The sequence below is a fragment of the Bactrocera dorsalis genome, chromosome 2 (genome assembly GCF_023373825.1).
Source record: "Bactrocera dorsalis isolate Fly_Bdor chromosome 2, ASM2337382v1, whole genome shotgun sequence".
Taxonomy (NCBI): Eukaryota; Metazoa; Arthropoda; class Insecta; order Diptera; family Tephritidae; genus Bactrocera; species Bactrocera dorsalis.
The window spans coordinates 100856115-100869305 of record NC_064304.1 but is presented as its reverse complement, the minus strand read 5'-3'; the positions used below and the strand labels follow the sequence as shown (position 1 = coordinate 100869305).

The 13191-nt window shown below is 31.2% G+C and overlaps 2 protein-coding genes across 3 annotated transcripts in view; one reads left to right on the top strand and one right to left on the bottom strand.

Annotated features, from left to right (window-relative positions):
• Window positions 1–587: 587 nt before the first annotated feature.
• Window positions 588–2507, top strand: LOC105226059 (syntaxin-18). Its single transcript, XM_011204808.4, has 2 exons — window positions 588–1842; window positions 1925–2507. The coding sequence occupies exons 1-2, from the start codon at window positions 769–771 to the stop codon at window positions 2111–2113; spliced, it is 1263 nt and encodes a 420-aa protein (XP_011203110.2). The 5' UTR covers window positions 588–768; the 3' UTR covers window positions 2114–2507.
• A 4323-nt stretch (window positions 2508–6830) lies between these two features.
• LOC105226060 (mucin-5AC) overlaps window positions 6831–13191 on the bottom strand; it is a 222764-nt gene continuing 216403 nt past the window's right edge. For both annotated transcript variants that reach the window (XM_049448617.1, XM_049448616.1), the window contains exon 6: window positions 6831–9183. In XM_049448617.1, coding sequence (XP_049304574.1) covers window positions 8558–9183 — 626 coding nt within the window. In that variant the 3' untranslated portion in view covers window positions 6831–8557. The remainder of the gene's footprint in view (window positions 9184–13191) is intronic.

Genomic DNA, 13191 nt, shown 5'->3' with positions numbered 1-13191 from the left:
ATGTAAATATAGTGTGACAATAACAGTAGTATTTATACAACTTCTATAGATTATATAAACACTATCTTCAAGTTCCGGCAGTGGAAAAACTCTATATTCGATTATAAATTGCATATAGAATGATTGTGTAGCACTAACCTCAAATTTACTAAGTTGAGTTCGTATTTTTTTTATCAAATTGTGGCAAATGACGGTTTTCCACAAAAGTCGAGTGTGTTCCTTTTGGAATAGGATTTGGTTTCTTTCCATGCATATATATGTATGAGATTTCCGGCTGAAATTGTGGTACTAAGTTTCATAGTCGTAGGTGAACTTTAAATAATACAATTTTACAACTAAATACACACAATTTAACAAATTCGTACATCAGTAAATTATAAAAACACTTTATAATAAAAAAAATTGTTAGCAAATGTATAAACTGTTCACTTTATTTGCAAATAATATAAAAACTCTTTCTTCAAATTATTTGGAAACGATTATTGAACGTTGGACTTCTACTAATTTCCGCTGAATTTTTACGAGTCTCGAATGAGTATCGCATATTTACAACCACCGTTTATCAACACTAATCGAACAGCTGACCGCAGCTGTCAAACGTAGCAAAGCAGTGATGTGTCAGTGGACGTGGTTTCTAAAAATTTATAATTTACACAAAACATTCGTAAATATATAAGGCAGTCATAAAAATATCACTTTTTTGTTGTAGACTCTACTATTACCTTAATGTAGCATTGAATTTCGGCTGCACCCAACCCACCTCTCAACATGGATATAACGCAAAAATTCAAAGCCGGTGTAATGACAGTGAAATTACAGCGCAAAGGTGAACTGCCAGCACAAGGTGTGGACAAACAACGCAGTGTACCCAAGAGTGGCGCTGCTGCTGGAGCTGGTCGTCGCGATGACTTCACAAAACAAGCAAAGGATGTGTGTCATAAAATTACAACATTGCGTAATGTGCTGGTGGAGAATCGTTCAGCGTATATGCGTGTAGGTCAACACCTGAAGAGCGCCACCCATATGAGCGATGAACAGCGTGATCTAATTGACCGAGAATCAGAAAAATTTGTAGCATACTATACACAGCATTTAGCACAAATGCGCACCGATTGGAAACGTGCAAAAAGAAAAGCACAACAGCAACAACATATTGAAGCAGTAATCGATTTGCTAGAACGCTATCTACACAGTGTACAACAAATCTACTTAGAACAAAAACGTTATCGTGTGCAATATGAATTGGAAACCTATAAACTATTAAAATTGGCAGCTGATAAGAAGAAAATACCAGTGCGACCAGCTGGTGAGCGTAGTGGAAAACGTTTAATACGACAGTCCACAAGCAGCAGCAACGACGCTGATGATGTAGTCGACGAGTTAAGACCACGCAGTGATTTTGGTGAAGAGGTGTCCGATTTACAAGGCGATTGGGCAGATGACGATGACTTAAGCGCTAAGAGTTATAAAAACGAAGTAAATGATGCGGCTGTTGCTAGTATTAACGGATATATTAGTGGCGATGAAAATTTAAACACGAATGGTCCACAACTACGACATCGACATCCGCACACCACAACTGAAGATAATATTGGTAGTGGCGGTGAGCTTAAGCCAACTCAATCTACGCAAAAAGTGGCCGTAGACGAAGATTTGCAAAAGTCGCAACAATTGGAAGATGAGGCTGAAGCGGCGAAAACGCTTTCACCTGAAGATGTGCAAATGTTCGAACAGGAGAATATGCAACTCTACCATGAATTGCAAGGTGTGGCTGAAGAGGTGGAACAAATTGAGAAAAATGTGGTGGACATTGCGCAATTACAAGACATATTTACTGAGAAGGTGTGTTGTATATATTTAAAAAACTATCTAATTTTAAAAATATATTTTAATTAATAAATTTGTATTCTCTCCACATAATTAGGTTTCACTACAGCAACACAATATTGAGCGTATCGCAAACGCCGTTATTGGAGCAACGGAAAATGTCAAAGATGCGAATGAACAGATCAAACAAGCCATACAACGCAATGCCGGCCTACGTGTGTGGTCCCTTTTCTTCTTGTTAGTAATGTCATTTGCTTTACTCTTCCTTGACTGGTACTACGACTGAAATTATGTAATGAAAGTAGTGCGAATTTAAAGCGTCGAACTAATATATAATAAGTCCACATTATATGATATTGTCTTAATAATATTTGTTGTGAAATTTGATTAATAGGAATTTATGTTTTTAAACGGCATAACGTCTGTTAAAAATATTAAGCTATTTAGTTTGAAATTTTATAATTATTTATAACGGTCGTACGCAGTCACTTTAACATGCATTTTTACATTTAATATGTAAATAATACTTTTTTGTACCGATATTAGCTTAAGCACATACATACATACACATATATATGAAATACTGAAACAATAATTATGGCGCAACGTTACAATAATAAAAACGGCTATTTTACAGCATTTAGTTAGAAAAATATATGTGGGAAATATAATTTTACAAATTCTTTCCCTTTTTTTTTGTTTGAAAAGGTAATGTAACGGTAAGAGTACAACAATAGACGAGGATTGTAATAAGTAGTCGTATTTGTCACGGCTAAGTTTCGTCTAATGACGGCGCAGAGGAATGTTTATTATATTTCTCTTCACACAAATGAGCACCCGCATATCGCTTATCACTCCTACGCATTTCTCTTAAGCTTCATTAATTTGTTAACTATAACTCTGTGATCCTGCCATTGGCAGGTTGAAGGCATTTTAATTTCAGTAGGGCGAAATCATATGTCATGGTATGTTCCCAGCACACTCGGGGGGTTCTAACTAATGTACCTGGATTTATATTCGACTGATGTTTCTCTCCCTCTCTGAATACACGTAAGTAAACTCCGAAATGGCTTCTTTATAACGCTATAACAATAACTTTTTTTTGCACTCGCCATTGTTGTTGTTGTAGCGGCAGAATTCTGCCGAGTTCACAGTCCTTGGTCGGACAAAAATCCAGATCCGTTCCGGTTACGTAGACCGACCTGTCGGGGAAACGGTTGGCGACCTTTGCACTCTATTCTCTTGATACTTGGATCTGCATCAGACGATTTATTATTATTTTTAAAGCAAGCGCAACAACTTCAACATTATTTCTTTTATTGAATGCTGACTTTGATATTGACACTTTAGAGGACTAAATTGATTTTAAAATTAATACAAAAAAATCAAAATAAATAATGATGCGCCCGCATAGCATCATATTATAGTATTTGTGGTTGTTGTAGGGGCAAAAATTCCTCAGATTTGAAGAATACGAGCGAGCTGACAGTCCGTATAAAAATCGGATCCTTGTTGTGGGAACAGTAATTCTCCCCTGCAGTTAGGTTAGGTTCGGTAATTGAGCTTATGATGTTGCAGACTTTTGCTGTATTTGCAATTATTAGATATATTTAGATTATGTGCAACTATAGCACTTTAAATTGTCAAAAAAAATTCCTAAGAGATATAATTTGAGTGAAAAACAGTTTTTTTGTATTACTTTGCATAAACAAGAAAACCACGTTCTTTTATTTATTATTGCATAAAAGTTATTGCTTCATCTTTTGAATTCAATATTAAAATTTATAATAAAAGCGCCAGGCTTGGTAATTGACCTGCGCCATTTCAACCATTAATAGTAGTAGTTACATTTATAATTACTAATTACACAACTATTTAAGCCTTAAAAGAAACACCTCACATTTCCATATACATATATGCTATTTTCTACAATTATACATAACTATATATATGTATGTACATATACGAGTATATACTTGTTTGCTAACAACTACAAATTCTGTGTTTTTCTTGCTCCATTGTGGCATGCTTGGATTTTGTTTTCTTTTAATGTAAAATAAATATTTTCCTTCATTTCAAAGTGAAAAACATACATATAATAATAAATTGCATAGATGTAAGTATGTGTGTATTACAGTAGTGCTTATGCAAGTAATTAAAATTAGCATGAATTACAGTTAACGTAAGTCCTTAACAATTATAGGTAATTAGTAATTCAATTTGAATATACTTATAATTTACATTTACATAAATAAAGAAGTATGTTGGCATGATTTCAGTTTTTGTTGTTTTTTCTTACTCGCTTTTTTGGCAGCAGTAAATTAATTGCTTTTAATATTAATAAATTATATGAATTTTTTAAAATGGCTTAAGTCTTTAATGTGGAACTTCATTTCATTTCTGCTACTTACTAATATTTCATTTTTTTATTATTTTTGTTTTTTAATTTTTGTCACAAAAAACATTTATATGTACTTATAATTCATAAAGAAGTTTAGAAATTAGTTTTACAGCAAAAAATTGTTCTTTTTATTAATAACTTAAAAAATATTCAATTATTTTACAGAAACAATTATTAAACTATACATTTTTTTCTGTATATTTTGATCTTTTAATAAATTAATACACGTATTAAGCCGATATGACGACGAATTTAAGGTTAGTAGCGGAGTATGCGACGCAAATTTTTGGTACTATTTGTTTGATTGAGGAATACAGATATCCTTTTTGATTTGCTTGCTAAATTTGCTCATAAATTATTTAAGCGCATACATACATACATGTATTTAAGGTTTTGCTAAATATTAATTTCTGAAGCTTTTCACAAGCGGACGTCGAGATAAAATCCATGTACGAGTGAGTATGCATAGCGGGTACATTGAGAATACATATGCTTTTTATAAATAACATATATAATTTGTGTAATCATTACATACGCAGGTGCAAGTATTTTTCTTTTTCTTTTTTTTTTTTTTTTTTTTTTTAATAACAAAAATAAGAATTTATAATATATATTTAGGCACTAGAGTTCATTTCTTTGTTGGGTCCTTTCTGAATTTACATATGTACATCCATATGAATGTAAGCGCAATGATGCATGTGAGCTGTACGATTGGAAATTATGCATTATTAAATGGTAATTATAAGAAATAGAATTATAAGTATGTAAATAGCATAGAAATTATGAAAATAAAAATAATAGTAATAATAATAATAATATTAATGATAATAATGATAATAATAACAATAATTAATTCTTGAGAGAATAAGAATAAGGTTACTAATAATTAGTTTAGATTTTGCTTGAAAACGCTGGCGGTCACTTGCATAAAGTGCGATATAATGTCATTGTATTATAGAATGCCCAGAATAACAAATATTTACAAATATTTGCAGCATTCATCAAAGTATAGCAACAATGTAGCTAAATTTTAGCAAAAAAAATTATTATTATATATTTTTGAATGAAAGCACTAGTATTCATTTATACGAGTGTTTTTAAGCAAAAGCAGTAAATTTTTCCTACAGATTTATTGTGTAGTGTAATTTTTGTTAACAATGGAAACAAATTTTATCGTTTTTACGTTTATATAATTTAGCCGAACATAGTTGGCATATGCTTGAAAGCTATGAGAATGGAATTTTTGGAATGCAATTTTTGCAAGACTAAACGAAAAAATATCGCCAATTAAAAATTATAAATAAAATGTAGCAATTGGAAATTAAAAGAATTTTAATCAGTTTAATAAGAATAATATACAAACAATTAAATATAATTTTAATTATTTTTTTAAAAAATATTATCAACAAAAATTTTGCAAGCATATTTTCTTTTTGAAAACTATTTTAAAAATTCATATATTCATACTCTTTAATTATTTGAATAAAAATATAATTGCAAGCATATTTTTTTAAACTAGTATTTTAAAAATTCATATGCTCTGACGTTTGAATTATGACGAGTAGACGAATGTGAGCATTTTTTTATTTTAGTAGCCGCCAAATATTTTAATATACAGTTTAACAATTTAATAATTAATTTTCAAAAGATAAATGAAAGAGAACATAAAAATAAATATGGAAAAATAATAATGCAAAAATTATCAAAAAAAATATTACAATTAAGCTATATGTTAACCACTCAATAATAATAATAATAATAATAAAATAAAAATTATTAATTAGATAAATAACTATAAAATTTTATAAAAAACAGAATATATTTATAAAACAAAGCAAATTAAAAAATTACGTAAACAAAAAATAACAATTATTTTGATTTTATGCAATATAAATCGCGAGAAGAGAATAAAACCAAAACACAACGAAATCTAATAGTGAAAAAAATAAAACTAAAATTGAAAAAAGTCATAATAATAAAATAAAAAACTAAATAAAAATAAAAAATTAAAAAAAAAAAAAAATAATAATAATATAAAAATTAAAACAAAAAGAGATAAATATAATAAAAAACCAAAAATAAAATAAAAAATTAAAAAATAATAAAATAAAAATAACGGATGTCCTAAGTAGTTTAGTTTTAATTAAAAAAAAAACAACAAAATTAAAAATTAAAATAAGATTAATATAAAAAATACATAAAAATTAAGGATGTAAGTAGTTCAGTTTTAATTAAAAAATAAATTTAAAAAAATATGCTTACATTTAAGTAATAAAAATATAAAAAATTTAAATAAACATAACAATAATAAAAATAATAAATGAACTTATAACTAGAATTATGCAAAAAAAAAAAAACAAATGATGTGAAATAAAAATAATATTTTAAACCTTAATTTAAAAATAAAAATTAATCAAATAAATATAACAAAATGAAATATAATAATATATATAATATAAGCAATAAAATTATCATTTAACTATTATATGATACATACACATATTAAGAAAATAATTTTTTATTATTTTTTTTTATATAATAGTTACTACAATAAAAAAGAAATATAAAAAAAAATAAAATTAAAAAAATTTAATTTAAAAATATAAATATATGAAATATGGTAGAATGCAATAAAATAATCATTTAAGCACTATATAATGCATACACATATTGAGAGTAAAAAATATTTTTTTTATAAAAAATAATAGTTGGACGAACTTTTTATATGCAATGTTTATCAACGCACAATTAAATATGAAAATATACATACAAGTACATACATAAGCGGCGTTCAATAATTGCATAGCAATAATGGCTATGGAATGGATTGATGTATGGCGAATATGCATAGAGATGTCAATATGTACAAACATAAGCAAGCTATACAGAATTATAGGACAATATTTACATTTAGCACAGCTTATCAGCTTATCAAATATAATTCTATAATATAATTTTGTGTTTTGTCAATTTACTTTACATACATACAATTATAATTATATAATTCTTTCAAATTTGGAAATTTTGTTTACAAGTCTTTTTGTAACTGGTGCACATTTGTTAGTTTTTAAGGTTATGTTTTGTAATTTTATTTAATTTGTATTACATTGCATTAAATTAACATTAAATTAAATAGCCTACGTGTACTAAGCATTGAATTATTATTATTATATTTTAATTTTAATTAAAATTACATACATACAATATACATTTACTTAGAAATTACGCGCTTGAATGTAACGATTAATTTTTTCTTTCAAAAATATATTTATTTTTGGCGCAATGGCAAATTACAGCTCAAAGTTTTCATTGAATGGAAGTGTGTTTAACAACTATATGTAAATATTATATAAGAAAAATGGAAATGGCATTTGGTGGGTGGGACACAAAAGAGAATGTATGAAGTACTTGTATTTTGTATAAACAATGTGTTTAATTATAAATAAAGTAGGTGTGTGCTTAGAATTAATTTTTTATATAATTATTTGTTTTATAATCATAATTATATTTAATTGTTAATTAATTAATTATTAATTTAATTAATTGTTAATTAATTATAATTAAATGAATAAATTATATTTAAAATTAAATATATTAAAGTACTAATCAGTAATAATTATAAGTATTCATTGGAGAGCAAAATTGTGCCGTTATCAAATTAAATACAATAAAGAAATGTATGATATGTAATGTATTCATATTTTAAGTAATCATTAGTAATGTTTATATCGTATAAACTAATTTTATAAAATAAAAATGGAAAATGTTATTAGTTTATACATTTCAGTAAATTTTATTTATTTTTCATTTCTTTTGCTAGTTAAACCTTTAAGTAATGCTACAAATGAGTCACTTAAAATACAGTTACAATTATAAAATTGCAAATTAAGTTTTTTTTTGACTCAGTAACGCATACATGCCTCAGTAAAATTTCATATATCTCAAATTCACGTGAATTAAATGATTTTTTAGCAATAAAAATAGGAAAAAGCTCGCCAGCGCAAGGCCAAGTTAAGCAAATTGAAAATGTAAACATTTAATGACATTGTGTAAAATTCAATTTAGGTCAGAGTAGATACTATTATAACTGTTCTTTTTGTTGTAGGGCTGACAGCGAGTGATACGACGTATTTAAGTGCTCATTCCAACACCTCCCGCGCTGCCATATAGTTGCGCCTGCTAGCTGTGGCATATTGCTTGATGTTTCAACGCCTCACCCTCACACTCTTCCTTCCCCGCCACCACCATCTTCTCCTGTTATTTGTCCGCACAATAGTAGAGCACAATCGTCGGTGGCTGTTGCCCTACAATGTACGCAATGGCCGGAGACTATTTAGCGCTACTGCTGCAACCGTTAGCCCCTTCAATGCAACTGCTATTTGCGGTGCTGTTGTTGGCTTGTGCGCCACTGTTGCTGGTGGTGCTTATATCGGAATGGTTTAAATGACTGCTGGCATCTGCCGCAAAGGCATACGGACTGGCGCCGGTGGTGGTGCTAGGACTACAGCTGGCCGCAAACATACAGTCATCAGCATTTTGTTGCTGTTGCTGTTGTGTTGACTCATCGCCCACTGTCGCCTCGTGCTCAGCCAACATTTGTTGCTCGTGCTGCTCAACAACACTATCCACAGCAATTGGCGTGCCGGCCATTTCATCATCAACTTCACCATGTGCTTCAGCTGTTTGTACATCCTGCATATCTTGTTCCTCCTGCTCATCTTCAAGCAGCTGCTCTAGCTCTTGCTGTTCGCGTATCGCTTGCGCTTGTGGTTGTTCAATTTCGATTTGCGACTCCTGTTGCTGCTCCAGCACAATCTCCTCTTCATGCGCCTCCTCATCCTCTTCTTCGTGATAGTCGGATACTGGCTGTTGGTGTTCGGCCTCAACGCCGGCTGGCAGCTGGACGGCACCGTCGGACATAAAAACGCCCAAAGGCATATGGCTCTCCATGTGCGCTGTGGAGAATGCAAAGAATATGCTTTTAGTAATTATGAAATTCAATTACAATTAGAAGCAGAAATGTGTATAAATAAAGATAAGGCTGACGAATAGCTAAGCTGGGCAAAAAAATGCAATGCGTGTACACACGTACATACGTATGAAAATGTATGTCTATAAATGTCGGTGGTATGTGTGTGGGCAGCAGTAAGCAGTAAGAGTAGCAGGACCACAAAACGGATTAATTAAGCGCTTAAACTACAAAATTGAATAAAGGACAGCATGAACAAGATAAATACTAGGTGCATATGGGTGTATGTGTGCACGTATGATGGCAATCGAACAGCTGGAAAAAGCTTCTAAATACTAGTGCTTATTGATAAGCACTTACGCATGTAAACATGTGCTTAGCAGCTCCAGCTGGCTGCATTAAATGCTAAATATAAATTATATCGCGGATTATCGTGCCTAAATTATAGGTTATGTGCGTTGCAGCTCAATGTGGGCAAGTCAAAGTTGTAAGTGAATGTTGCGAATTCAAGCCCATATACCATAATTGTGTGGCAATCACACACGACGCGAGCAATTATGGACTTCGAAATAATTTTGCAATGATTAAAAGAAAGGAAAATATGTGAAAATAAAGGTAAATAAACGATATTGTTAAGTGAATGATGGAAAATATGTGAAAATAAAGGTAAATAAACGATATTGTTAAGCGAATATGATTAAAAAAAATGTTAAATAAGAAAACAAAAACAAAAAAAGAAAAAACGTTAACTTTGGCTTCACAGGTTTAAGTTTTCTTAAAAGAAATTGATTTTCACCGGTCAGTTTGCATGACAGTTGTATGTTATGGAAGGCCAATCACAAAAATTTGTTCGGAGATTGTACCCTTTCCTTAGAGAATAATAAATGCCAAATTTGGTGAAGATAACTCTTTAAAAACAACAATTTTCCATACAAGGACTTGACTCTGATCAATCAGTTTGTATGGGAGCTATATGCTATAGTGGTTCGATCTGAACAATTTCTGCAGAGATTGTAGTCTTACTTTGGGCAATAAACTGTATTGAATTTGGTGAAGATATATCGTCAAATACAAAAGTTTTCCGTACAAGGACTTGAGTTTGATCAATCAGTTTGGCAATTATATGATATAGTAGTGAGATATCAGCGGTCACGACAAATGAGTAGCTTCTTGGGGAAGAAAGAACGTGTTATAAATTTTGTAGCGCTAGATAATGTAAATTCTTGCTTATTGCCTTTAAGAATACTCAAAATCTGCTTAACTTCAAACAAAGCTTGCAAAAATGAACAAAAAAGAAATTGGCGCCTAAAAGTATGCTATCATCAATGTCATTTTGTTGAAAATTTGCAACTCGCGGCCAACGTAGTGAAGTTTATAGAGGCTGTTACTAACTTGCGTTGAGCGCTGAGTTCGAGAGCTGACTATTTTTTACTTAATTATATAATCCGACCATAACAGTTCTTTTCTAGTTAGATGATAGGATATTGAGTAAATACCACTAAAGCGTGCTTTCTATAACAAACTGCCTGATTTTAGTTAACAGCTTTCTTTATCATTGCATAATCAAAACAAACACAAATGTGCGCCACAAAGCAAACATAACAGTAATCACATTGAAAGAAATGGTTGAATGCGCACCAAAGTCCTTTTCAAAATCAACCGTTCAGATATTGTCGAATTTCTTTAATTGTAAATATTTCAGCACCAACTAGGGTGCGAGTGCTGTAAGCATAGTAAACAACAACTACAAACGACCTTCGCATTATTTAGTGGCGCTGGAATGCCTTTTATCCCTTTGGATATTAAACAAATAGTTTGCTAATGAAGAGATAAAAGACAAAGCTCCAAAAGAGTGACAAATGGCGATGAAGCTCTTTGCTAATGTGCAACATTTTTGTTTCGGGCACGAATATACACAAATATAACAAAAGCAAAGCAAAAAAACGATTGAAGCACAATACAAGTGGAGCGAGGAAGCGTCATTAAGTTTCACGAAAATACAAATAAGTAACGGCAGCTAAAGTATCAATGTGTGTTTGTAAAAGAGAAGGGAAAAAAGCATAATCAAGGATCAGTGTTTACACGCCAACGCTACAAAGCACGTAATTACAATTACACATGCCGAGCGCTGCGCTGCGGAGCGTGATGAGCAGCGCAAGGAAGTAAGCAGCTGCTTAAGCAGTAGACAAGCGACGGTGGATAGGCGACAGGAGACAGTTAACGCCAAATGACAGACAGCAGATATTAGATAGCAATGGAAAAGGACTTGTCAAGCGATTTTAAGCGTTACTGTGTGTGTATGAGTGTGTGTGTTTATGCGGAGTGTGACTCTCGGCAGCTGTATTTGAAACCGCATACACGCTGAAAATCTCAACTTCATCAATGGAATGCTGATGAATGCGAGCTAGCGCCCGAGGCAGGCAGCGAGTGTGTGCGAGCAATGGTGAGGTTATGTTTGATGAGTCCTTCGATGGGTTTGTTGTGATAACTGCACAACAGGCGGTGTATAGTTGATTACTTTTGCTTGTGTGTGTCAACTGATGATCGATTGTTAAAGCGATCCTGCCAATTTGCGCGCTACTCCCAAATCACTGTGGAGGTTTTCTTTTAACTAATGTCTGCGTTTTTTGTTTTTGCTTTTGCAAATTACGGCGTGCCGTGAAATTGGCGTGAAGTAAGTTGGCAAACACACTAAATTATCATTCACTTCCATTTCACAACATTGTCAGCCGCTGAGCAATTGTTGATTAGCATCACAACACCTTTTCCCATTGTTTTTGCTTTTATTTTTGTTGTGCCAGCGCATTGCACTGTTTAGCTGAAATTGTCAATGTATAACAAACAAATGTGGTGTTGTGTGTGTCGGTCCGAAGGCGTTCATTCTTTCTAAAAAAAATTACAGCTGACATTAGGCTTCTGTTACTCTTTGTGTCGCCTGTCACTTACAGGTGACCGACCACGTGACTGCCGGAAGAAAATTACAAATTCACAACGCATTCGCATAGATCCTTGCGTCAGGAAAATAACATTCTGTTAGGCATAACGAATGCGGCATAACTCATTGAGGCGAGTGACGGACATCGGCAGCTGTTAGAAAGCGCAACCGCAAGGATCCCTACTCGCTTTTCGGAAGAACCGCTAACCGCTGCAATAGACCAAGTACAGCTGCGCGCCGTTTGGCTGCACTGCTGGCATAATTAATAGTCTGGCGTTAAGAAATGCGCTGGTTTGAGCTTTAAAAAAGTCTCACGTACAAACAGCGATCGTAAAAGTGTGGTGGCATTCGAAATATTAAATATACCATATATTTTTTAAAGGTGTAAATTTGAGGCGTGAGCTGCATGTTGGCTAAAAGACAGCTGATGCTGCCAAATGACAACAATAACAATAAATATGCTGTTGCAAAGCTATAAAAATAATAATAATGAAAAGTACTTGCAATCGGCTTGCAATTGTTCTTGGCTTGAGGTGCAAAGGTGCGAGTCTAATAGTGATGGTGCTTGAAATTGAACGATAATGTGGTTAGAATTTTAAACATTATAGGATAAGGTGCAAGTTTTTTAAGTAATGCAACATTGAAAAAATAACAAAAAGAAGAATTTTTATGAAAAATAAAATTAATTAATCAAATGAAAAATATAATATTTAATAATATATAGTTTAATTGTTGAATGCATTTAATGTTGAAAAATACTAAATAAAGAATTATTATGAAAATTTAATTCAAATTATGGAAATTAAAAAAAAATAAACTATTTAATTTTTTTTTTACATTAATTTAATTAAAAAAAAACAATAAAACATATTTTTAAAGAAATTAAATTATAATTAATAAAATCCAAAATATGTGTAATTTAATTTTAATAATATATAATATATTCACATACAAACGTTTAATTTATTAAATTAATAAAAAAATTACTAAATATATAGTTTTTTTATGAAAATTTAATTAAAATTAATTAAATTAAAAAATAAATACATATTTTTTTAA